Genomic DNA, 26,927 nt, shown 5'->3' on the forward strand with positions numbered 1-26,927 from the left:
TGTGATGGTGAAGGACACAGAAAGGAAGAGTAGTAAAAGTCCAGGAAGAACAGAGCCAGGAGAAAGCCAGGCAAAAAAGTCAGCTTCTCATTATTGACCATAATTTAGTGCAAATGGTATTGGCACATCACTAGGCAGAAACATCTTCCTTCTTTATCAAATCCTCAGGCTAATGATAGGTCCAAGTGAGGATAACACTGGCTTGGAGCTTGAGTGAGTCAGGGTCTCTTCGAGCCTTTTTCTACCTGTAGAAACTGTTATGCCACCTAAGCCTTCAGGTCTACTGTATAAATCCTTATTAGGTAACATGAATGTGGCATGACTATCGAATTAGATATTTGGATTCATAAACTTTTCAGTTACCATTACTGAGCATCTACAATGTACTAAACCAAATGTTTTCTATAAAGGGCCAGAGAGTTTGGGCTTTATCTGTCACAACTACTCAACTCCACTGTTATTGGATAAAAGAATCTACAGACAATATGGAAATGAATGGGTGTCACTGTGGTCCAATAAAACTTTATGAAAAAGGTTTGGCTTTGGCCTATTGGACATAAGTTACTGACCCCCATGCTCAATCTGGAGTAGACTCGTAACGTATATAATCTCAAATATTCTAACAATCCCTTGCAGTTGGTGGTATTATTTAATTTTGCAGAGAAAGAAACTGAAGCTCAGAGGGCTTTTCAAATGTGTCCATAGTCACAACAGCTAACAAATAGTAAAGCCAAGATCCAAACCTTCATAATCTCTTTTCTGTTGTAATTTAAAGGTGACTTTCTACTATTGTGTGGATATAAGTGACACATGCTACCTTTAAATGCTGATTTTTTAATATCAATTTTTTCATAGGAATCTTTCTAAGGTTTTGATGGCTCAGGCTATGTTTATACACAGCAACAATTACAGAAGTGCACATAGCAGAATGATGCCACTGGAGCCAGAAATGCTGCTTGCCAGTGAACTGATGGCTTCAGCTGACTCTTTTCTATGTTGGCTGCACCTCTTCTTCTGACTTCCCTCATCATTTCTTTCTAGTGTTCTATTTTAGCTTCCAACTCCTTACCTGCAATGTGCTCTCTGTGTATTATAGGAAGAACTGAGGTTGCCAATTTAAACCAGATAAGGTTACAAACAACTCTAGTATCAGTAGGTTCTTGCCTATGTGTAGGTTTCATGCCTCTTTCCTATATTGGATTGAAAGATATAGAACTGACATTTTTGTAGTTCAAAAGTGGGAGTTTCATATGGCTCAGTCTAATATTAAAGGGCATTGACCCTGACATACGCATTTTTCTGGTGCTCATGAGGTTTTTCTTCTGTTTGCCTCACAGTTTATGGTGGTGCCACAGAAGATTAAAGCAGCAGTAGATTGCTGCCAGAAAAGTGGGCTAAGATCTGATAACTCCTTAGAGCCACTGTGTTCTATAACAACAGGCAGGGTCAGAAGGCCAGAAGTCAGTCAGAGTGCCTCACTACTGGTCATCTGCACACGGAAATAGTTTTTGAAGTTTGTTTTTTCCTGAGCTTTTGCACAATTGTCTCCTCAATCCTCTTTATAATATTGACTAAACAGACTCACAACATGGTGACTGAATTACTCAAGGGAATGAAACAGACATGAGAAAGAAACTTGAAAACCTGGGAATAAAATCTCCCAAGACTCCTAAATATCAGAAACTTTAAAAGCAGGGATTCATCACAAAAGGACTGTGAAATGCATCATATCTTTCTCTCAGCTCAAAGTGGGGATTATTTTCAAAGGGCTCTATGTGAGTATGCATATAGATCTATATTTCTACTTCTAGAGGGCTGATCTATTTTCACTTATGCTAAAAACAAAATAAACCAATTGTATAAAGAAAGAAAATTAAAAGATAACAAAGATGTGTGGCTTCTAGATTCAAATTTCCAGGGGTAAACAATAGGGACTTTATATGATTCCTGAAGATAACCAATATAGATAAAACTTTAAAATAAACCCATAGAAATCACATAAATTAATGAAAGGAGATGATAAACTTCTGGTATAATTTATTCTCTAAGGAAGAGAAAAACTTTCAGTTATCCACAACATTTAGGCATTCTCTTGGAAACCAGTAGAAAGTACATGTTAAGAAAGTTAAAAATAAAATAAAATACTTACCTTGTTCTCCACCTGGACACTGTCACCTTCCCCAAGCACTGCTGTGTGATGAGGTTCTATTTTTTCTTGTGCATCATCGGGCCCTACAAAACCAATTTAATATCCATTATAGTATATTTGTTATACGGTTACTCATTTGGTTAACTACATAGCACCACAATATTAATTTTAATTTGAGAAATAACAGACTTGGTAATTTCCTTAAATCTCTTGGTTAATTATATTTGCTATTATTAAAGCCTGAAACTAGTTTGTTTTCAATTTTGAAAAAGTACAAGGAGATGAATCCTACACTGTTTTCATTTACAGTTTTAATGTTATGCTTAAATACTTCAATTGATATGCAAAGTCCTTGGCATCATGTGCTCATGTTTCCTTAGGTAAATTATAAACTTTATAAGAATTAAGAAAACTTGGAAAAATTATCAGATGCCATAATTAATTTCAACAAGTATTAATTGAGTACCTACAATTTGCTAGTACTATGGGACAATACAGAGACATGCAAAGTAGATTCCTTTCATAGAAATAATCCAAAATCTCATTAGAGCAAACTAAATCTATACACACAAAATAATCAGATAATAATTCAACTGAAAAATAAGATAGTTGGAAAGTTATTGAATAATGGCTATTAAAATATGAATAAGACTGTTCTAAATGTTGTGGTAACATTCAGGATAGATAAATTTCCATCTCTTCTATACTGAGGTTTACAAACAAAATAACACAAATGAAAATATCTCTTAAAGGCAACGATAAATTCATAAACAAAGTTCAGTAAGAGAACTAGAGTGACAGGGGCTTCTGCAGGTCTAGGGACCCCAGAAATTTGTTGTGGAGGAGGTAAGACTTGAACAGAGCTCTGTAGAATTAGATAAACTACAAGCGGCAAATCTGGGGAAAAGGACATTCTACACAAGACAAAAGACTGTGGTGAACCTTCAACCATTCCTGGAACAGTCTTTTGGGAAGAACAATGGAAATGTAAGCTGTCTTCAGATCAGGGAAAGCCTTTAAAATACATGTTTATCCATATGACAGCCCTTGAGGAGTGTGTGTGTGTGTGTGTGACAGAGAGAGAGAGAGAGAGAGAGAGAGAGAGAGAGAGAGAGAGGGAGAGAAGGAGAAATTACCAGACCTGTGTCTTGGAGAAATAACTCTGATGGCAGAATGTGGAGTGAATTATTGGAGGGGACAAGACTGAAGAGTTAGGATGACCTATTAGGAGTTTGCTGTAACAGTCTAAGTGAAAATGAATTACAGTCTGAATTGAGAAAGCAGCAACAGAAAGATAGGGATGGATTTGACAGGTGGAGTTGAAAAAGAATCTAAAGGATTGGGCAACAGTGGGAGAGAGAAAAGTCTAACATGATTCTCACTAGGAGCAGAAGAATGTAGTGACTTGAAGATTGCAAGAGTGGTTCTGCAAGAGGAGGCTGCAGAATGGAGAGGCCAGAGTGGGCCACAGAAGGCTGTAGAGAAGGGGTGATATTTGGACTAGGTCTTTCAGTTGGGTAAAAGCCACAATATATGAATGGATGAGAGAGAGATTTCAAATTGAGTGAGCAGCCCATAAAATGTCTAGGGAGATATGCCTGCATGCCCTTTTGGGATGTAAATAAGGGCATTCATTTGACAAGTTGGAGCTGAATAATCAATAAGGAAATGTTTATTTAAATGGAAATAATAGTTTGGGCAATTATTATGTAAACAGAAACATAATTTGTGAATTTTAGACATATTGGTTAGATTCCAAACTACTATATTTTCTAGTAAAGTTCTCACCTCCACTTTGGAAATAACCAATATGAGGCAGCAGAGCACATTCTGATGCTTGCAAACATGAAATAGGATTCTAATAGAGCGGGGGTTCTTAACATGGAGTCAATGTCCTCCCAAGGAGTCCATGGATAGAATTCAGAGCACGGGTGAACTTGGATAGGAGATAAATTACATGTTTACTTTCACTAACAGCTAAATTGAAACGTATCTTTTCCTTCAATCATGAATGTAGCCAATAAGCCACAGTAGTATTAGCTGGACTGTGAAGCTTTGTCTCCAGCAGAAATCATAGATATTTTCATATCACATTATGATTTTATAGACATCTCAAAATATAGTTTGTTAATTATTATGTAAAATTTAGAGCAGACCTGCTAATCATGTTATGTCAAATGTCGTTAGAGAAGCACACATATAACTGTATCCCTAAACCTGTTCTTTTAACATTTTCATAACTGCACTGACTGCACTGACTTTAAAAACATTATTCGAGGAGTCAGGGGGCTTGGCAGATGTCAAAAAGGTCCATGGCAGTAAAAAGATTAACAACTTCTGTCCCAGAGGCAGCAGTATGCTGGTTAATGTTTAACAACTGGTTTTCAGGAATAAGAGGGGAGAACTAACCTGATTTGTAAGTGTGTGCCAATTTCTGTGGTGTAAATACTCCCACTGTGGCCAATTTCAACCTGCTAATGTGAGGCCAGGGAAGGCACACAATCAGCTCCTGCAAGCTGGCAAGAGCCAGCCCTAGCATAATACTACAGGTTTCTCCTACATCAAATATTTAGGTCAACAAACATCATGAAAGGAAATGATAGAATTCCATCGATTTTCCACTTATGCAGGGATTTGGCAATAAAAGAGAAGTCTGGGAGTTAAAAAAGAATCTCATTTAGAGTTGAGTAATATTCTTAACTGTGATACGGAGCAGCATTTTATTAAGTGTGCTTTACCGAAATCCCCTGGGAGCAATAAACCACGTCTTTATCTTCAACTAATTCATATATAATACTCATTAACCATGTGGTCCACTCCTGGCCCCTAATTTTGCCATGTAGGGTGTTTCATGATACATATACCAAAACAGTTTATAAAGCCCTTCGTTATGTTTTAATGGAGTGAGCTGGCAAAAGGGTGCTAAAAAATAATGCTGAATTGGTATTTCTTTGCACCCCCTATCAGGGGAGCCTGCTTGACTATGGTGTTCATTGGTCTGTGAGGAAATCTTAACAAAGAGTTCAGCTTGTCTAAAGGGCTCTAATTCTAATTGTATGTGGGATACAATGTCTGCCCATTCTCTTTGCAATCTCAGTGTTGATACTATGTCATTTGAAATGCCCCACTCTAAGGTAAATATTTTTATTTATTTTCTTTTGAGACAGAGTATTACTCTGTTGCAGAGTCTAAAGTACAGTAGTACAGTCACAGCTCACTGCAGCCTCAACTCTGGGGTTTAAGTGAGCCTCCCACCTCAACCTCCCAAGTAGCTGGGACCACAGGCATGCATTACCATGCCCAGCTAATTAAAAAAAAAAATTGATTGAGGCAGCGTCTCATCATGTTTCCCAGGCTGGTCTCAAATTCCTGGGCTCAAGCAATCCTCCCATCTCTGTCTCCCAAAGTGCTGGGATTACAGGAATTAGCCATCACGTCTAGCCAAGGTAAACCTTTCTTATAGACACTGGAGTCAGGGTTTCAGGTTAATAATAACTGCAAGTGTACTTTCAGCTTCTGTATTATTACGCGAAATGCTTAAAACAGGGCCACAGAAAGCAAAGACTGATTCTATCTTTATTTGCAGATCATTTTTATGATATTCACCCATCTGGTTATCTCCTGAACCTAAAATGAGTCTCAAAAAATACTTGTTTCTGACCACTTTCAATTATAAATATAGCCAAATCAGATAACAAATAGTTTCCATTGGGAATCACTGCCAAGAATGTTAAATCTAATAACGCAGTTAAAGAAACTTTTAACTGAAAACAACTTAATTGTATTTTTTTTGCCTAAACAGTCATAAAAGGGTAAAATGCTTCAAAACCTATTTTAAAGTTAGTGCTGCATCTTCAGTGTGTATTAATTGCTGTACAACTTTTCTGCAAATGCCAATTTTTCTTTTCCTTTTTTTTCTAATAATTGCTGTTCTTCTTCTTCTCTGTTCTATACACTCCAGTACTTCTATGATAGGTTTTGATATCATCAATTTTATATGTGTAGTTGAAGCCTTCTTACCCATTCAACTGAGATTGTTAATTGAAAAAGACAGTCAAACTGCCTCAAACATTTAATTTTAAGGCATAAAAGTACATTTGTTTGTAAATTTTTAGAAATAACGCTGTAACATTTTCGGAGGCCTGCTTGAGCCTAGGATTTCAAGACCAGCCTGGGCAACACAGGGAGACTCTGTCTCAATGTAAAATTTTTAGGCACGGTGATGCCCATCTGTCATCCCAGCTACTCAGGAGACAAGTGGGAGGAGTGCTTGAACCGAAAAAAAAAAAAAAAAAGAAAAAAAGAAATGTAGTTAAGGTGGGTCTACTTGCTGGATTGAAGAATTTTCTTTTTTTTAATTAAAGATGGGGTTTTACCATGATGGCCAGGCTGGTCTTGAACTCCTGACCTCAGGTGATCTACCCACCTTGGCCTCCCAAAGTGTTAGGATTACAGGCGTGAGCCACCATGCCCAGCGAAGAATTTTCTTTTTAAAGCATACCCATAATGCACCATCCATTAGATTATTAGTTTCCCCAAGTCTTTCGTAAAGTCAAAGGCATTTTCTTATTATAAAAAATTTTGGGGGGACGGAGTCTTGCACTTTTGCCAGGCTGGAGGGCAGTGGCGTGATCTCGGCTCACTGCAACCTCTGCCTCCTGGGTACAAGCAATTCTCTGCCTCAGCCTCCCGAGTAGCTGGGACTACAGGTGCCTGCTACCATGCCCGGCTAATTTTTGTATTTTTAGTAGAGACAGGGTTTCGCCATCTTGGCCAGGCTGGTCTAGAACTCCTGACCATGTGATCCACCAGCCTCAGCCTCCCAAAGTGCTGGTATTACAGGCATGAGCCACTATACCTGGCCCTTATTATTAAAGTTTTCATTTTTGTGGGTACATAGTAGTTGTATATATTTATGGGGTATATGAGATGTTTTGATTCAGGCATGCAATGCATAATAATCACATCATGGAGCATGGGGGTATCCATCCCCTCAAGCATTTATACTTTGTGTTACAAACAATCTAATTACACTCTTTTAGTTATTTTAAAATTTGCAATTAAGTTATTATTGACTATAGTCACCCTGTTGTGTTGTAAAACAGATCTTATGCATTCTTTCTATTTTTTTTGTACCCATTAACCATCCCCACCTCCCCCGCCCAGTCCCCCACTACCATTCCCAGCCTCATGAACTCTTGGTAACCTTCCTTCTACTCTCTATGTTCATGAGTTCAAATTGTTTTGATGTTTAGATTCCACAAAGAATGGAGAACATGTGATGTTTGTCTTTCTGTGTCAAAGGCATTTCCTTTAGCAATTCACTTTTACAAAACATCTGCCTTAGTTGTTCTGGAAATACCAACTCTCTTTTCACACTTATTTCATTAATTTACAACTGTTTAATTAAATTGCATAATTTCAATTATTGGTGCAACTGGCATAAATGGACTGAGAACAAACATAGGTGCCTTTAAGTCCACTGCAACTCAGCTGATGGGAGAAGCTATGGGCAGGCAGACTAGGGAGGATCATCCTGGGTGTCAAAGCAAGCACCTTCCTCAAAGTATTCACCATAAAATGAAGAGCACTGAGCAACCCAGTTAGTTGGATAAATGGAGGTCAATTATGAGGCCTGCTGGTGTATATTTGTGTTTCCCTGCCTTTACTGCAAGATCCAGAGATCATTTCAAACTGCTTAATACCACCCAAAACCAGAGCACAGAAGTTTGTGTTCAAAAGGTTGAGCACAAACTAAGCACGAACTATTTAAATAAATTCAAAACATTTTACTGCCTTTGTAAGCTTGTTTATTTCAATAACCACAAACAAATGTTTTTAGATTTCTAAAAATTTTTTTTTTTTTGAGACAGAGTTTCGCCCTTGTTGCCAGGCTGTAGTGCAGTGGCACGATCTTGGCTCACCGCAAACTCTGCCTCCTAGGTTCAAGCCATTTTCCTGCCTCAGCTTCCTGAGTAGCTGGGATTACAGGCATACGACATCATGCCTGGCTAATTTTTTATTTTTAGTAGAGACGGGGTTTCTCCATGTTGGTCAGGCTGGTCTTGAACTCCCAACCTCAGGCGATCCACTTGCCTTGGCCTCTCAAAGTGCTGTGATTACAGATGTGAGCCACTGCACCTGGCCGATTTCTAAATACTTTCTAAGTACCAATAGTATACTTGATATCAGGCTTTCTAGGGGACTGGAATTCAAGCTGATAAACTGTACCAAGCTTCAGGGTTACAGGACGTAAACTTTTCTATCCTTTTGATCTCTGCATTAATGTGTAAAGTAATTTTCAGCATAGCTGCAGGGAAGAGATTTGGTACTAGTATCTGCAGGATCTACTGTTTTTCTGACCATGTAGTTTTCATTTTCTTTTGATTTCTTTATCATATGATGCACAGATTCCAGCTGTGGGCTGGTCAAAGAACTTTTTGCCTCAGCAAAAGATCGTTGTCAAAGGTCTCTCCCTTTATTGCACACTTTTTAAAATTACTATTCAATAGTTAGTTTAGAAGGCTCTTCATTGTTGGAAAAAGCAAATATATTAAAAAGTAAGAAAATCCTTGAAAAGAATAAAGAGTACATTCAAATGAGTCTCAAATGAATACTTTCTTTGAATAAGAAAATGAGAATTCTACTAGACTTACTTTAGCTAACTCTGTTTCTCCGGGGTGTCATTAGAGGACAATTACATAGCTTCACAATACTTACCTTGACCTTTAAAATGGCTAAGTGACTTTGACAACTAGACATCCAGCATTTTCTTTTTTTCCTCCTTTTATTTGTTTTCTTTGATTAAGACAGAGTCCTGCTCTGTGCCCAGACTGGAGTGCACTGGCTCAATCTCGGATCACTGCAACCTCTGTCTTCCAGGTTCAAGTGATTCTACTGCCTCAGCCTCCATGTAGCTGGGACTACAGGTGCACACCACCACACCCAGCTAATTTTTCTATTTTTATTGGAGATGGGGTTTCACCATGTTGGCCAGGCTGGTCTCAAACTCCCAGCCTCAAGTGACCTGCCTGCCTCAGCCTCCCAAAGTGCCGGGATTACAGGTATGAAACACCATGCCCAGTTGTCCAGCATTTTCTAACATTCAAAACTCGACCTGTTTGTAGTTAAACTAAATTTACCAATGTCTTTTAAGCACTTCCTGTAATAAGCTAAAAATTTAACAATTAACGAATATAACTAATAACTAATATAACTACTAAATTTCCTAATAACCAATATTAACTCCTAAGTTTCCGTTTTATGCAGTCTCCCCAGATTATTTCCCCAAACCAAGTTGCAGCCCATTTATTCCAGCCCAATGCACTAAGTATATATATATATTCATTACATCTACTTCAACTGAACATGTTTGACATTTTGAAAAAGACAATTCCTTGCTTATCACTTCCTGCCATCTGTGGTTTGTTGGTGCCAACCTAGTTTTATAAGCAAGATAAAATTGAGGCAGTAAAGTCAGAAAGCATTTTTGGGATTTTCTTTATTGATTTTATAAGTCAGTACATATTAATAGCTATTTCTGTTTCGTCATTTCTTTTTCTCTGATGATTTATTCTTGTCCTTTTGTTTTTCTCATTAACCGCCCCCCATTAAGGTGTTGGTAGGAGGAAGGGAAGGAGATAAAATTCAAATGAGGCCATTTAGCCAGCCACTCACTGGTTAAAGCAGAGTCCCGAGAGACCAGTTTTGTGAGATGGATTCTCTTCACGGTCCAGCTTATTCTGGACAGATGCAACTTTGCTCCAAGGTTACAGACCAGCCCCTGCCAGATGTTTTGCACTGTGGCCCATGGTCACGAGGGGGGAGCAGGTCAGTAAATAGAGATGACTCAGGAAAATCCTACCTCATCTCAAGAAAAACAAGTGGATGTGTGGGTCATTCTTATCCTGAGATTCGCGGAGCATTTCACTTGTTAACTTTTCAGGCTAAAGGTCTATCAGGAAACAAGGCTGTAACTACTGCTTAAAACAGGTTTAGGCAATTACTTGTTACTTTCTTTCCCCTTCATTCTCTACAATGTCATTTAAACCAAAATCACCTGTCACCTTTTGTAGAGCTCACAGGCTGTTTTCACTTTTATAAATGGTTGAAACAAACTAAAAAATAGTCTTTCATGACATATGAAAAATATATGAAATTTACATTTCAGTGACCATCAATGAAGTTTTATTGGAATAGCCACCCAATTTGTTTATGTATCATCTGTGGCTGCTTCTGTACTACATGGACAGGGCCAAGTAGTTGCAACTGAGACTATATGCCTTGCAAAGTTGAAAATATTTGCTATCTGGCCTTTTACAGAAAGTTTGCTTCTCCCTGTTTTTTCTCACTCTACACAAACATTTCTGGTATCCTTACCACCTTAAAATTCATGTGCTTTCTTTATTTCCATTTATGCAGATTATTTTTTGCTCTTGAAAGCATAAATCAGGAGCACTGCCTCCATAAAAATGTTTTTTTTTTCTATTTTTATAAAGCACCATGTGTTTCTCAGGATTTTCAGGAGATTATAAAAACAAATGATGTCTCATCTCTTCCAGATGGTTAATAGAGTTTAAGGTGTGTACATATAAATTTATGATACTACTACAAGACTTTTTTTTCCACACTTTCTCCAGTGCTAAAATAAATGAATTTTGCTCCTGACCCCTGATTCAAATGCTATTCATTGAAAAGGGAACTAAGTCCATTTGTACTGTACTGGGAATAAATTCAAAATACATGAGTTTGTATTACCATTATTTTCCAGAAGAATAATTTCAGGCAATTGAACACCCTTTTGGAGAATATAAGAATGGTTTAAATAGTTCTGGGTGTGGCCTTCTATCCTTGAGTAGATATTATCTGTAAGCCAGCTGCCTGGAGCTCAGAGTGTATTGCCCAAGGAGGTGGCCATTTTAGAGCCCCAGGAAGTTCAGTGCTGGCATCCCTGCAGGAGTGGGTGGAGAGCACCCAAACTGCAGAGGGTCTCAGAAACGGGAATTCTTGGCCAGTTTGTACTTTGGGATGCCCCACCCCATCCATCCACACCACCCATAATTGTCTATGGCGATGAGGAGGGGAAAATGGGAGGTTGATTCTCTAACTGGGTTTTCTCAGAAGTATAACTGGAGATGCATATTCTGATACAAGGAATTTATCTGGGAGGTGATCTCAGGATACAACAGTCCAGAGTCAGGAGAGTTAGACAGAAAAGGGAAGTCAGACAATGAAGGGTGTGTCATCAAACACACTCAGGTGGCTTGACTGTATGTAAATAGCCTTTCACACAGGCTTCAGAGCTATCCTGCCTGATGGGTCAGGTAGCTTTTGGGAACGCTAATTCTCCAGTACTTTCACACTGAGCAACTAGTAAATGGCCTTTCACACAGGCTTCAGAGTTATGGTGCCTGAGGGGTCAGGTAGCTTCTGGGAATGTTAATTTTCCAGTACTTTCACCTTGCCCTGATTGGTTTCAGCGAAAAGCCTTCAGGCAAAGTGGTACAGATTCTGGCTGTTGTTAGTTGGTCAATGGGCACTCAGGAAGTAAGGGCCCAGGGGTGTGGGTGGGATACCAACATCATCTGCTATAGCTGTTTTCTCCCAATCCTTCAGAGAGCCTTTTAAGGGAACCCATGGCTGCTTTTAGGAGGATGGGAAGGGGAGGAGTAGATGCAGGCAGGAGCCAGGCTGCTCTGCAAGCCCCTCCCTCCCACTCGCTCTGTTGCTTCTGCTGCTGGGTTGGCTACGGGATTTAGACTTGAAAAGACAAGTTAGATGGTGCTATCTCTGCATCGTCATTGGACAAAGGGTATGGGGTGGAGCGTGGAGAGCAGGATTGAGAAGACCTTAGCTCTGGTCCCACATCTACCAATGTGTAACCCTAGCAAGTTAAACAACTTTCTTTAGATTTCACATTCTTCATCTATAAAATGAGCATTGGTTGGGTCTCAAACATATTTTCTTGATTAGACTCAACAAGCAACACATATATAACCCTCGGAAGAACAGAAAAAAAAAACAAAAAACACTTTTGAGATTTCTCAGAGGAAACTAGCATCGCAAATTCATCTCCTTCCACTTCCTCCTCCCAAGAGATAGGCAGATTCCTGCTCCCCTTGGAGCCCATTGTAGCTCCATCCCTTTATCAGTATGAAGGTTGCCAACGTCCTAGCAAGGTATCAAAACACATAATGGTGCCTGGACTTTCCTCTGTGTACAGGCTGTGTCATGACTGGTGTTCATATTCTCTTCCCTCACTGAACATTCTGTAAGCTGAGAGGCACCTTGCCCTGGGCATACATGTGCTGCGATATAGAGACGGCTAGTATGGGAGAGAAGGTGGCATAGTATTTAATTACATAAAATGGTATCATCCTACCTTTTCTGCCTTTAGTAGTTTAAATTAAATTGCAATTGAGTCCTAAGTGACATAGCCATAACTTACCAATATACACATCTCCAGATATGGTGTAAATGAAGCTCGTCCACCCTGGAAAGGACCAGCAACATTAAAATGTTAGTGTCCATAATGCCAAAAGGAACAAAGGCATATACATATTACAAATATAAACATATTTGGAGATGAAATCCTTTATTTTTCTTTAGATAGACATTTTAAGATTTAAGTTCTGTGAACTGTTTAAAATATACACTGACACTCATATTGTTCTCTTTCTCACACACAAACACACCCCTAAACCAAAATGACTTGGTCCCAAATATTTAAGACATACCCAAAATAGACAGTGTACAATTCAACTGGCTGTGTATCTATAGGCTATAAGCTGTATTATCAAACAAACTATTCCTTCCAGTTGTAATGTTATCATGGTAACTGCAACACTCCGGTTTGGCTTTATCTTCCATTTGTTGTGTCTCCAGTGTGTCTGAAGTATGAAGATGATGCTAGAAATATGCTTTTTTTTTTTTTTTTGAGACCGAGTCTCATTCTGTCACCCAGGCTGGAGTGCAGTGGTGCCATCTCGGCTCACTGCAACCTCCGCCTCCCAGATTTAAGCGATTCTGCTGCCTTAGCCTCCCTAGTAGCTGGGATTACAGGTGCCTGCCACCACATCTAGCTAATTTTTGTATTTATTAATTTATTTATTTTTAGAAGAGATAGGGTTTCACCATATTGGCCAGGCTGGTCTCAAACTCCTGACCTCAGGTGATCTGCTGGCCTCAACCTCCCAAAGTGCTGGGATTACAGGCATGAGCCACTGAGCCCAGCCTGGTTTTTTGCACTTAGTTGCATTCTAGTTCCAGTGTATTCTAGCTGCATTCTGGTTCCAGTGAACTCCTCCTTTTTATCGACCCTAACATACAATATGCGTAAGTTCCAGGGATGCAGGGATACATAATCTTCAGGGTATCAATGGGCTCCAGGATGGCCTGTGAACTCCCTTGAATTGTTCACACAGTTTTTGAAGTGGGCACACTTTTCTGGGAAGAGAGTACATAGACTTCACCAGGTTCCTACCATGACCCATGGGGCCAAGAGATCAGAACCATGGACAATAAGCTATTTGCACTCTCAGCACAAACACTTGATTTCCATGGGTACATTGTACCCATGGCTCAGAAGAGATGCTGTGTTTCCATCAAGAGATATGAACCTAGAAAAGGCACAGTCAAAATGGAATCAAGATATCCCTCCATATGTCTTCAGTGAAAAAGGAGATCTGGAAAGAGAATGCAGGGCACAGTTCAATGCTGGAAGGACAGAGCCCACACTGGAGTCTGTGTAGGAGTCAGTGTGGTGACAGAGTAAACAAAGGCAAGCACAGAAGGAACAGGGAGGCCAAAATATGTTCCAAGGATTTGATTGTCATGGCAGGTGGCTTGAAACGCCCAACTGGGTACAAGAGAAAAGTTATAACTGAGAAAACGTAAATTAAGTCTCACTAAGAAAATCTGAAGGACGGAAAAACAAACATGCTTAAGCAGGTCCAGAGAATATTTTCCCATCCTCCTATTTCACAGTTTTTCCTCTCTGATATTTTACTACAGTTTAAGTAAAGTTTAAGCCCTCTGAAAGTAATGTTACTTATTCATAGCTTACTCTTTTTTCTCCTATATTAACCCACTCAGACTTAGTCTTCCGAGCTTGATCTACCATCAGTTACTGAACATCTACCATGGGCATGTACTTTAGAGGGAGATACAAAAATGAATAAGGCATAGCTGGGTGTTCAAATTGTGTACCTTTGAGGAGGGAGGTCCATGGTAGATGATAAAAACACACACTAACAATTTATAGCCAGATCCCATATGTCTTAACTGGATGGGCTGGCTCTGTTGGAGTACTTCTTCCTCTGTTTTCTAATGAATGCTGAGATTTTTCTACTTCTATTTAGCCTGATTTATAATCATACTCTACAACCAAACCCCTTTTTCCTCTGCTTTTTCAAAAATTTTGCCACTGACAATTGCTTCTTTTTCAGAGCACCAATGGCTTCATTTTTTTCTGATTATACAAAAAAAAAACCATATTAATTTAAAAAATACACACACACAGAGAGAGAGAGAGAGAGAGAGAGAGAGATAGAGAAAGAGAGGGTCTCACTCTGCTTACTCTGTCACCCAGGCTGGAGTATAGTGGCTCCATCTCAGCTCACTGCAATCTCCGCCTCCCAGGTTCAAGTGATTCTCCTGCCTCAGCCTCCTGAGTAGCTGGCATTACAGGCATGCACCACCACGCCTGGCTAATTTATTTTAAGAACATGAAAGTATGGGACATCTGAACTGAAAATCTTTCTGTAATCTTCATTCCTACCCTGACATAAATATTGTTAGCAATTTGCTTTCAGGTTTTTAAAAATTTTTTGTGCACTATATATTATTTCCTTAAAAACTAGAACTAACTTGGGCTGGGTGCAGTGGCTCATGCCTGTAATCCCAGCACTTTGGGAGGCTGAGGCGGGCAGATAACAAGGTCAAGAGTTCAAGACCATCCTGGCCAATATGGTGAAACCCTGTCTCTACTAAAAATACAAAAATTAGCTGTGCATGGTGGCTTGTGCCTGTAATCCCAGCTACTTGGTAGGCTAAGGCAGGAGAATTGCTTGAACCCAGGAGGCGGATGTTGCAGTGAGTCGAGATCATGCCACTGCACTCTAACCTGGGCGACAGAGCAAGACTCCGTCTCAGAAAAAAAAAAAAAAAAAAAAAGAAAGAAAGAAAAAGAAAAAAACAACTAGAACTAACTCAATATTCTATTTTGGATATCTTTCCAAGTCAAAACATAGAAAAGTAACTCATCCTTGGGAAAAACTGCATAGCATTCCATTATAAGGACATGTCATAATCTATACAACAAATCCTCTATTTATGGTTTAAAGGTATTAAAAATGGTTTCCACATTTGATAAAACCTCAAAAACTCTCAATAGTTCAACCAGGCTTTTGTTTGAGCTCACTTTGGTTGTTCTAATCTCATTTCTCCTCTACCTGCTTTGCTTCCTATCCATCCTCCAAGCAGAAATCTAGTCTACACATAATTACCTAGGTTTGTTTTCTTTCCTTTTTCATCTTTTTACATGATCCAGAAGGACCAAAAATTTGCTTAAAGGAATGGCCAAGTCAATTTCTTAAGTGTGTTCATATATTTTTACTCCTTGTAAAATCTTCTGTTAGGATATAGAGTCCATCTTTGCAGTAATAACACAATTCATGTTGTTGATTGGAAAGCACAGAGTGTTAGAGGGAATGGAATAGGAACAAGGGCAATTTACTTTTTTCCTTCTTTTCAGCATGATGCCCATCTGCACTTGTTTCTATTAATTTGTTTAATTTCCACTAAGCATTGTTTTCTTTTTTTTTTTTTTTTCTTTTTACAGGGCAGCAGCCAACTAAGCATTGTTTCTTGTTTCCTAAGCCTGCTGCAAAAGAAAACAAATGCCAAATTTCATGAATGCTTACTCTATGTTTAACAATAGCTACATTTTACGAGAATTCCTTCTCTGCTAAGAGCAGGATTGCATCAAGGAAGAGATCTCTTGTAAGATTTTCAGGTCCTTCTCATCTTTCTTTCTTCCCCCACCTCTCCTCCCACTTTTATGTCCTGTACCAAGAATTGATGCCATCCCCCAATTTTTATTGCTTTGTCAGAATTCACACCCCCCTACATTTTCCTTTCTCCTACAAATATGGTCTCCAAGCTACTGTCTCTTTGCAGCGGAAAAGCTCTTCCCTTCCCTTGGGCAATGACGAATAAAATGAGTTGGGAGGGAAGTCACATTTTCATTCTGGCCCCCTAGGACAGTGAAGTCAGCAATGCATTTTAAGTCAGACTTCCTTTAGCCAAACATTAAAACACCAAAAATTTAAAAAAAATATGTAAATCATTTTCTGTGGCAGTTGCTCTCATGTCCAGGGAGGCTCGTAATTCTTGCAAACGTCCCTAGTGAGAACTTTCCTCAGCCTACATTCCTTGCCTTAACCCAGGTCATTTTCCTCCTGCCTCAGTCTTACAGTTCATTATTCCAATGAACTTACAAGTATTCCTTACACAGGTATGTGCAAAAAAATAGAAAAACATAGGCTGGTGACACACCAACACCATTAACAGAGATAAAGACAACTGGGCTAAGGAGAGATTGCAACCCTTCACAAACTCTGGGTCACACTAATTATCAGACCCCAAAGCAACCCTGGTTCCTAAAAGCCTCCTCCCCTACCAGCAACCTCCACCCCACCAGAAGTCCCTGCATCAGCTTTGGCAGGGCAACTCCCTCATCTTGGACTTCAAGCCTGGCCTCCTAGGACATAGAGGCAGACCTGCCTGGTTTACCCTCTCCCTCTTCATTCCACCAAATTCTTTTTTATTTTAAAATAATTTCAGACATATCTAAAAGTTACAAAAATACTACAGAGAATTATTGTACATCATTCACCGAGATTTCCCAAAAGCTAACATGTTAACATATATGCTTTATCATTCTTTTTGCTATAAATGTGTCATTCTTTTTCTGAAATATTTGAGAGTAATTTGCAGACATGTAGCCCCTTTACCTTGAAATAATTTTCAATATGTATTTCCTAAAAACAAAGATATTTTCTTACAAAACTATAGTGTACTTATAGAAATTATGAAATTAACATTGATACAATGCTACTATGTACAGATATTCAGATTATGTCAATGGTCTGAGTAATGCCTTTTATGGAAAAGGAGAAATAAATTTCTAGGTCAGGATCCAATCTGGGATCACATGCTGCACTTAGTTGTCATGTCTACTCTTTCATTTGAAACAGTTCCTCAGTCTTTTTCTTTCATTAAAAGTACAGACTGGTTATTTTATAGAATGTCCCTCAGTTTGGGTTTATTTGACGTTTCTTCATTAGACTAAACTGTTTGCTAATCCCTGTCCTTCCCAGATTTAGAGAATTTTCATTTATTTTCAGTAATTTTAATTCAGAATAGCACAAAGGATGAAATAATGAACATATATGTGTGCCATACTTAGTTCATATCTATCTTAAGATAAAAACCATACAGGTGAAAGAAATGTCCCTTAACTGGTTGCTGCCAATCCATTTTCTACACATGGTAAATTACACCTTTCTAGAATCTCCACTTAAAATCCTTCAATGGCTCCCTGTTCTCCCAGGACAAGCCAAACTCCTGACTCTGAAAGACGGACTCTTCTCAATACGTTCCAACATTTCTCCAGTATCATGGCCACTCTGCCTGCCCTGCCTCCATATTTAATTCTATCACAGCAACTCTCTCTTGGAGAGTGGGGAAACAAAGCACAGCAGCAAACCTTAAAGGAGGCTTTCTGGAGGATCACAGAAAACAAACCAACTAACCAATCATAAAAAAACTCAACGAAAATGAGCACATACCGTTAAAGGCAGAAAGTACCTGTTTCAAAATCAGTGCATCACTTTCAGGGAGATCTAGGACCAGACCCTTTACTTCTTCAAGCCTGTTTGCTGGTTTGTAAAATAAGGAATGAATCCATATACCACAGAGTTGTGATGAATATAGTCTAATGAGGAAACATCAAACATACTGTTTATATTGTATGTCTGTATAAACATATATAAATGTCCATATACATCTGTATATACATATGTGTGTGTTATGTTTTTAATCTTCTCTACACAATGCCAGGCACTCAGGAGGTATTTAACAAATATCAGTTCATGTTCCTTCCCCTTTCTTCTCTTTCCATTTTCCTCCAAATTTGTGCAGGTGGAGAGATTACACACTTCTAATGAGGCTGTGACCCAGACCAGGGAAGGGTCATCACTATGGAGATGGCCCCAAGCTCCTTACTGCACCCCCCTCACACCAAGTCAATTAGTCTCTTCAACTGTACAATACCTTGAGCAAAGCTCAGCAGGGTCATCATTTCCCAAAAGAACTCTACATTTTGGGATTTCTCCCAAAATGTCCTCATCAAGAACCTCATGGCATTAAGGATGCTGTCTGTGTCCCACCAAACACTGCAGACTACAATTGGTGACATGAGTTGGGTTGCCTGATCATGCAGCAACTGACAGCTCACCATAAGATCTGCTAGCTTGCCATGAATAGGCATTTAACCCAGATTTCTAACTGAAGATAAACAGCAAGATAAAGAAACGTCAACTTTGTAACTCTGCAATCTGGGAAAGAGATAGGTTATTAGCTGAACTTGCGAGAATTCCAATGAAAAAAAAAAAGAGAATGCCCATTTTACCAAATTTGATGACTGACACCAATAATAAAATGCCCAACTATGTAACACAATGGTACACACATCAAGACACTTGAGACAATTGGCTTTCCAGAATGAAACAGAATCAGAAGGTACTTTATATATTACAGAACGATCATACTACAGGCTGTTTATAAGCCATGGGCATATAACATTAAGAGCCATCCGTCAGGATCCCATATTTTAAGCAAGAACAAATGCAACCTGTAGGATAACCCTGTCTTGTGGTTTGGTCCATATTCATAATACTGAACACTCATTGTATTAGAAAGCTAAGACATAAATGAAATTTAGTATTTTGAATGAGAAATGCATAAGCGATATAAGCTCTTTCGAAGATAAACTCAGAATACAGCCTTCTGCATGCCCAGAATGAAGCCTAGCCCACTGGAGGACAAACCTTGCTGATGATTTTCTTGCCAATACAATAGTACTAAAAATGTATTAGAATACCCTAGAAGCTTATCCTGCTCTTTAAAAAAAAAAAAAGGTAAAATTGACAGATAATTGTATCCTGCTCTTTAGAGACTAAGTGTACAATGATGCATTGAAGTTTTATCAAGATATTTAATAACATTTTTAACTGAAGTAATATATGCTACTACTATTTATTGGTTTTATTTGAACAGAATTTGTCTCCTCTTAAGATATGCAGTATTTGCAACTGGTTTTTAATTGCTCAAAAAAAATCAGAAAATAATTCAAATATCATAATCATAAAATTCTATTTGGCAGCATAAAACAAAAACTAGTTTAGGCATTTGAACTTAGATTGAAGCCAAGTTTGTAGACTATTAAGATTGAAAATATACAGAATTTTAAGGATTAAATATTCAAAAAAATAATAGAAACCTGAAATTAGCAGGGAATGTCATAAATAACCCTTAGATTATTTTAGGATATATTTGGACACCTGTTTTTAAGAGAAAGAGGTCTTTTTTGAAAATTACAGGCAGTCTCACTTTGTTGCCCAGGCTGGTCTTGAACTCCTGGTCTCAAGTGATCCACCTGCCTCAGTCCCCCAAAGTGCTTGGATTACAGTCGTGAACCACCATGCTCAGACTGAGAAAAAGATTTTTTAAAAGCTCCTGCAAAATATGAAAAAAATACACCCCTGCCAAAATTGAAATATGCTTAAATTCTTAGAATAGGTTTTTACTTTACATTGATCATCTATTTAATCTGTTCTCTCCTAAAGGTGACATATCAGAAAAACACAACACAAATTTCGAACTGATGATATTACTCACCTAAAAATTTTCAAGAACAGTCATTTTTTTAACCTATGTGCAATATCTTGGATTTATTTACCAATGTGCCCAAGGCACTACTAATAGAGTATTGGTCACTGAAGGTCCACTTTTTTGTTTGGTGCAGGACAAGATGGCAGTTAAGAGTCCTAGCAGAAACTCAGTCCCAATAGTCACTAGCTAATTAATCTTAAGTTAATCTCTTTGTACCTCAGTTTCCTCATCTAAAAAATGATATAATCATAATCCTTACCTCACAGGGTCGTGAGGATTGCAGTTGTTAATTCTAAGAATAGGGAAGGTTCTTAGAGCAGTTTCTGGCAAACAGTAGGCACTTAACAAATGTTAGCTATAATGATTATGATTACTATATGATGATTCAATGAAGTGTGACCCCCTTAAAATGTTCATGGCATTCTCCATCAGGCATTTTTGCCATTTTTCCCTCTGTTTCAAAACCATGTTTTAAAAAATGTAATTGTATCTCACCATACATGAAAACCAATTTCATCAAAGGATATAAAATTTCATTTAAATAGTAGAAATAAGTTCAAGACATCTACTGTACAACATGGTGACTACAGTTAACAATGTATTGTATTCTTGAAAAATGCTAAGAGAGGGGATATAGAGTATTCTCATCACAAAAATGATAACTATGTGAGGTAATGCATATGTTAGTTAAATTCAGTCATCCCAGAATGTATACATACTTCAAAACATCAAGTTGTACATGACAGATACATACAATATTATCTGTCAATTTAAAAAATAATTAAAAAAACAATTCTAGGTGTAATAAATACTTCAATATGAAAGGCAAAACAACAAAGCACTTATAATAGAGAGTACATTTTTATGATCTTGGGCTACAGAAAGATGATTAAAGAAGCCACAGAAAGCACTAATCATTAAGGAGCCAATTGATACATTTAAGGCATTTTTATTTATTAAAATAGAGAAACATAGTATAGAAAGGTAAAGAAAAGATATTTGCAACACAAATAACTGACAATGACTAGTATTCAGAATATATAAAGAGCTCTTACAAATAAATATGAAAAAGACAACCCAGTCAAAGGAAAATGATGTTAAACTTCTTCCTGAGTAATTTTATATTTTAGGCTCTGATTCATGTTCATCACTGTTCTGAAGACCTATTATTGATTTACATTCATAACTGTTATGTATACATTCTAAGTATGAAGGGAACTGTGATTGAATAGTCTAATGTACTGCTGGGAAGTGGAGAGCTCTGCAAAAAGATTACTCATGAATTAAATAGGCTTTTGATCTCTCCATGAAAACACTCAAAATCTAAAATTCTACATGAATCATTCACATATAGGGCGTTCTCCTTAAAAGCAGAGAATGACTATGAAAAACCAGGCAAGAAGCCTGTGGAAAAAAATCACTATGCATGTTTTGAGGCTTACTTAAGTCATTTTTTAAAGTCACAAATGAGAGAGAGAAAAATCACTACTTGTTTTTGAGTCATTGACCATATGGGAAAACGTGTGGTACTTTCAACCAAGATCATAAGTGTGGAGGTTGACTCTAAGACATCTGCCTGATCCTACCTCCCATATCGCCCTATGTAATCCCCTCTCTTGGAGTGTGGGCTGTGGCTAGAGTCTTGCTTCTAACCAGTAGAATACAGCAAAATTGATACGATGTCACTTCTGAGATTAGGTTACAGAAAGTCTCTGGCTTCCATCCTGTTCATCTTTGTGCCTTCTGAGGAAGTCAGCGGCTATGTTGTGAGTTGCCCTATAATAGAGACCCATGTGGCCAAAAACAGAGAGCAGACTCTAGCCAACAACCCTTGAGGAAGTGAATGCTGCCAACAACCACATAAGCATGAGCTTGGAAGCACATCCTTCCCAGTCAAGCCTTGAGATGACCACAGCCCCAGATGACATTTTATTTATTTACTTATTTTTCTGAGACAGAGTCTGGCTCTGCTGCCCAGGCTGGAGTGCAGTGGGCGATCTTGGTTCACTGAAACCTCTGCCTCCTGGGTTCAAGTAATTCTCATGCCTCAGCCTTTCCAGTAGCTGGGACTACAGGCCCGCGCCACCATGCCTGACTAATTTTTGTATTTTTAGTAGAGACAGGGTTTTGCCATGTTGGCCAGGCTGGTCTTGAACTTTTGGACTTGAGTGATCTGCCCTTCTCAGCCTCCCAAAGTATTGAGATTACAGGTGTGAGCCACAGTACCCAGCCCCCAGCCGACATTTTGATTGCAGCCTTGTAACAGTACATAGCTAAGTTGTGAGACATTGCAAGATAATACATGTTGTTCTAAGGCACAAAGTTTTGGGGTGATTTGTTATGCAGCATATGGATAATTAATACAATAAGACTTATTTAAATACGTACTAATGTGACTTACCAACTAGCCACTATATGTATAGCATTAAAATCTACTTTTTAATCAAGGAAGATGTTGTTCCTTTCCTTTTGTCCCTTTGAAAGTAAACACAGAAGCAGCAACAATATATTGACAATATTTAAAAGGGTGTATCAGTTTCCTATTGCTGCTATAACAAATTACTCTAAAACTTAGTGCCTTCAAGTAACAAAAATTTATTATCTTACAATTATGGAGGTCAGAAGCCCCAAAATGGGCCTTATAGGTCTAAAATCAAGCAGGAATGCATTTTTCCTGGAGGCTGTAGGGGGAAATTTGTTTCCTTACCTTTTTCGATTTCTAGAGGCTGCCATTAGTCCTTGGCTTGTGGTGCCTTCCATTTCAAAACCAGTAATCACATCACTCTGACCTCTACTTCTATTGTCACATCTCCTTCTCTCACTCTGACTCCCCATCTCCCTGTTTCTCTTATTTAGATTCCCATGATGACATTGGGTCTACCTGCATCATCCAAGCTAAATCTCCCTATCTCAGTAGCATTAACTTAGTCACATCTGCGAAGTTGTTTTTGCCACGGAACGTAACATATACACAGATTCTGGAAACTGCGACATGGACATCTTTGGGGGAAAATTATTCTGTCTACCACAGAGGGGTAGGCTATGGGTTTTCTAATGAAATTTTGTTTATTGATCCACATATACCGTAAAGGAAAAGTTATAAGGTAAGGAAAAGCAAAAAGGTTCACAAAATCAAGTTTTTCCCATAACAGCTCTCCATTTTTAACATTCCAGATCCTGTCTTTGAGTATTTAGAAGCAAAGGTGCTGTAAAAGAAAATGAGAAAAATAAACAGAGTGGCTGTTGAGGGCCAAACTGTGAAACAGTCAGTCAGAAGACAAGGAGAACATGACCAGAAGGCATATGTTTCTTGGACAAGATAGATAGTTTCCTAGAAATACAGATTTATGTCCTTCAAAATTAGTGGTAACCAATGGTGTTATCTGTAAATTAGTTTACAGCAAAAGGAAAATCAGATTGCCTCGCAAGAGATGGTAAAAGCCACCATAAAAAAAAAAACTACTTATTCTCATTTTAGCCAACATCTAATATGAAAAACATGTGGCCAGTGTGAAAGGAATCTGGTACTGTCAGAGACTCGACAAATTAGATTCTTTGTAAGTGATGCACTGTTCAGCTCGATTCCTGATATCAACTGCCTTCCAAATCATCATTGCATGAAACATCTGTTTTCTGCAAGATTAGCATAACCCAAGAGAAATGTGATTAGCCTGAAGGAAATAAAGAAATGGTAAAAATCGATTCTGATACTATTTGTGAGAAAGAATTTAGATAAAACCTAGTGTGATTCATGAGAAACGTTTTCAGCCTCCCTTAACTGAATTTCCCTTGGGATATGTGCATTTTCCCAGTATCAGGGATGAGATGGTAGCAGTATATGCTTCTACTGCTATCTAATTAGTCTGGTAATGATACAACCAAGTCAATATTAAATTAGTTAGACTGCACAGCTTATTCCAAAAGCCAAACATAACCCAGACATCCATGTCAAATTCCCTTACCATGAGGAACAAAACAATCAAAATATTATAGACAAAACATGTCCAGGACCCTGTCAATGGCCTACACATTTCACAAAATATGTGATACAATAAAGCACCTAAATAAAAAGAATTTAGACAGTCCTTGGAGTTTATGATGGAATTTGACCTGGAAAGGTGGTTAAAAACAAAAAAAGACAAATGGTGACCTTGACTTGAATTACTTCATAATAAAATTTATTCAAGACAATTTTACCATCCAGTATATCTGATTACAGGCAGCCAGGACTAACAAATCTGCAAATAATGAGTGCTTTATAATACTTGAATTAATTGCTTGGCACTAAAGAGAGAAGCCTCAAACTTTGTATTTGTCACCTAATGGAGTGGAAGCATTCATGAGAGTGTATGTGTGTGTGTATGCGTGTGTGTGTTTGTGTGTGTGTGTGAAAGAGAGAGAGACAGAGAGGGGAGGGAGGGAGGGAGAGAGATACAGAGAGACAGACTGAGAAAAAGAGAACACTGTAACTAAAAGTGATGTATTGGAAAAGACAGGATCTTTTGCTTCATAGCTGGGTTCATAACACACTTGTTTAAAGTGGGTTTACAGACACTCAATGATAAATGTGCATTTCTAAGCTACTTGCTGTTGTATCCCTATAAAAAATGTGTTTGAAGCCAGGTGCGGTGGCTCATGCCTGTAATCCCAGCACTTTGAGAGGCTGAGATGGGTGGATCACTTGAGATCAGGAGTTCGAGACCAGCCTGGCCAACATGGTGAAACCCCATCTCTACTAAAAGTGTAAAAATTAGCTGGGCATAGTGGCAGATGCCTGTAATCCCAGCTACTCAGGAGGCTGGGGCAGAATTGCTTGAACCCAGGAAACAGAGGTTATAGTGAGCCAAGATCACGCCTTTGCACTCTAGCCTGGGCGACAAGAGCAAAACTCTGTCTTAGAAAAAAACAAAAAGTGTTTGAGGCCAGGTGCAGTGGCTCACGCCTGTAATCCCAACACTCTGGGAGGCCGAGGTGGGCTGATCACCTGAGGTCAGGAGTTTAAGACCAGCCTGGGCAACATGGTCAAACCCCATCTCTACTGAAAATACAAAAATTAGCCAGGTGTGGTGGCGCATGCCTCTAGTCTCAGGTACTCAGGGAGGCTAAGGCAAGAGAATTGCTTGAACCTGGGAGGCAGAGGTTGCAGTGAGCCAAGATCGCACCACTGCATTTCAGCCTGGGTGGCAAAGCAAGACTCCATCTCAAAAAAAAAAAAAAAAAAAGTGTTTGAAATGAAATCTCAGGTTGAAAATTCATGATGACAAAATAAAATGCAAATACAGCTTTGTAAACTGACAGATACGCATTCTCTCAGGAGGCAGTATAAGGTGATGTCTTGAGAGCAGAGCAAAAATGAACATGAACCATCCACTTCCTGCTAGTGGGATCATGGAGAAACTGGTATTCTATATGCTGCTGATATAAAGTATGACTGCCGGCCAGGTGTGGTGGCTCACGCCTATAATCCCAGCACTTTGGGAGGCTGAGGCGGGCAGATCATGAGGTCAGGAGTTTGAGACCAGACTGGCCAAAATGGTGAAACCCCATCTCTACTAAAAATACAAAAATTATCTGGGCGTGGTGGTGTATGCCTGTAATCCCAGCTACTTGGGAGCCTGAGGCAGGAGAATCACTTGAACCTTGGAGGCAGAGGTTGCAGTGAGCTGAGACCACGCCACTGCACTCCAGCCTCGGTGACAGAGTACGACTCCTTTTCAAAAAAACAAAAACAAAAACAAAAAACAAAAAAAACAAGAAAACTGAAAGTATGACTGCCTCTTTGGATTGCAACCTGACAATGCCTTTTAAAACTAAACATGCGCTCTTTGAGGAAGACGCGGTCGTAGCTGTTGTGGATCGTTAGTCCGCACGCTCCTGCTCCTGACTCACTGCTGTTCCCTCTTGCCAAAGAACAGGTCGGTCAGGAAGCCGCGCAGCAGCCTTGGCTTTTAAGGATACTGGAAAAACACCCGTGGAGCCAGAGGTGGCCATTCACCGAATTCCAATCACTCTATCAAGCTGCAACGTAAAATCACTGGAGAAGGTGTGTGCTGACTTGATCAGAGGAACAAAGGAAAAGAATCTGAAAGTGAAAGGACCAGTTCGAATGCCTACGAAGACTTTGAGAATCACTACAAGAAAAACACCTTGTGGTGAAGGTTCTAAAACATGGGATCGTTTCCAGATGAGAGTCCACAAGCGACTCATTGACTTGCACAGTCCTTCTGAGATTGTTAAGCAGATTACTTCCATCAGTATTGAGCCAGGAGTTGAGGTGGAAGTCACCATTGCAGATGCTTAAGTCAGTTATTTTAATAAATTGATTAACAGTTGTTAAAAACAAAACAAAAAAAAAAACTAAACATGCATAGAGCTGGTGACCATCCCTGGAAACCTGTCTCATCAAAATAAATTTCCACATGGGAAGGCAGATGTACAAGTATATTCATTGCAGACCAGTTTACTATATTCAAGCATCAGGAACCAAGTGAATGTTCATTGATAGAAAATAGCTAGGCCGGGCGCGGGGGCTCAAGCCTGTAATCCCAGCACTTTGGGAGGCCGAGGCGGGTGGATCACGAGGTCAAGAGATCGAGACCATCCTGGTCAACATGGTGAAACCCCGTCTCTACCAAAAATACAAAAAATTAGCTGGGCATGGTGGTGCGTGCCTGTAATCCCAGCTACTCAGGAGGCTGAGGCAGGAGAATTGCCTGAACCCAGGAGGCGGAGGTTGCGGTGAGCCAAGATTGCGCCATTGCACTCCACCCTGGGAAAAAAGAGAAAAACCCCTTCTCAAAAAAAAAAAAAAAAAAAAAAAAGC

General features: G+C 38.9%; 1 protein-coding gene and 1 pseudogene across 2 annotated transcripts in view; one reads left to right on the top strand and one right to left on the bottom strand.

The window, feature by feature from the left end:
* The window catches only part of PIR (pirin), a 120,663-nt gene that overhangs the window by 8,444 nt on the left and 85,292 nt on the right, over window positions 1–26,927 (bottom strand). The window contains exons 8-9 of the mRNA XM_032285962.1: window positions 12,597–12,641; window positions 2,150–2,232 (exon numbers count right to left, since the gene is read on the bottom strand). Of these exons, the coding sequence (XP_032141853.1) occupies window positions 2,150–2,232; window positions 12,597–12,641 (128 nt within the window). The remainder of the gene's footprint in view (window positions 1–2,149; window positions 2,233–12,596; window positions 12,642–26,927) is intronic.
* LOC116556818 lies at window positions 25,989–26,444 on the top strand (annotated as a pseudogene). Its single transcript, XR_004271176.1, has one exon. The product of XR_004271176.1 is annotated as a 40S ribosomal protein S20 pseudogene (transcript).

This window comes from Sapajus apella, unplaced genomic scaffold (assembly GCF_009761245.1).
Source record: "Sapajus apella isolate SASKATOON/1434 unplaced genomic scaffold, GSC_monkey_1.0 scaffold17, whole genome shotgun sequence".
In the NCBI taxonomy this organism is placed as follows: Eukaryota; Metazoa; Chordata; class Mammalia; order Primates; family Cebidae; genus Sapajus; species Sapajus apella.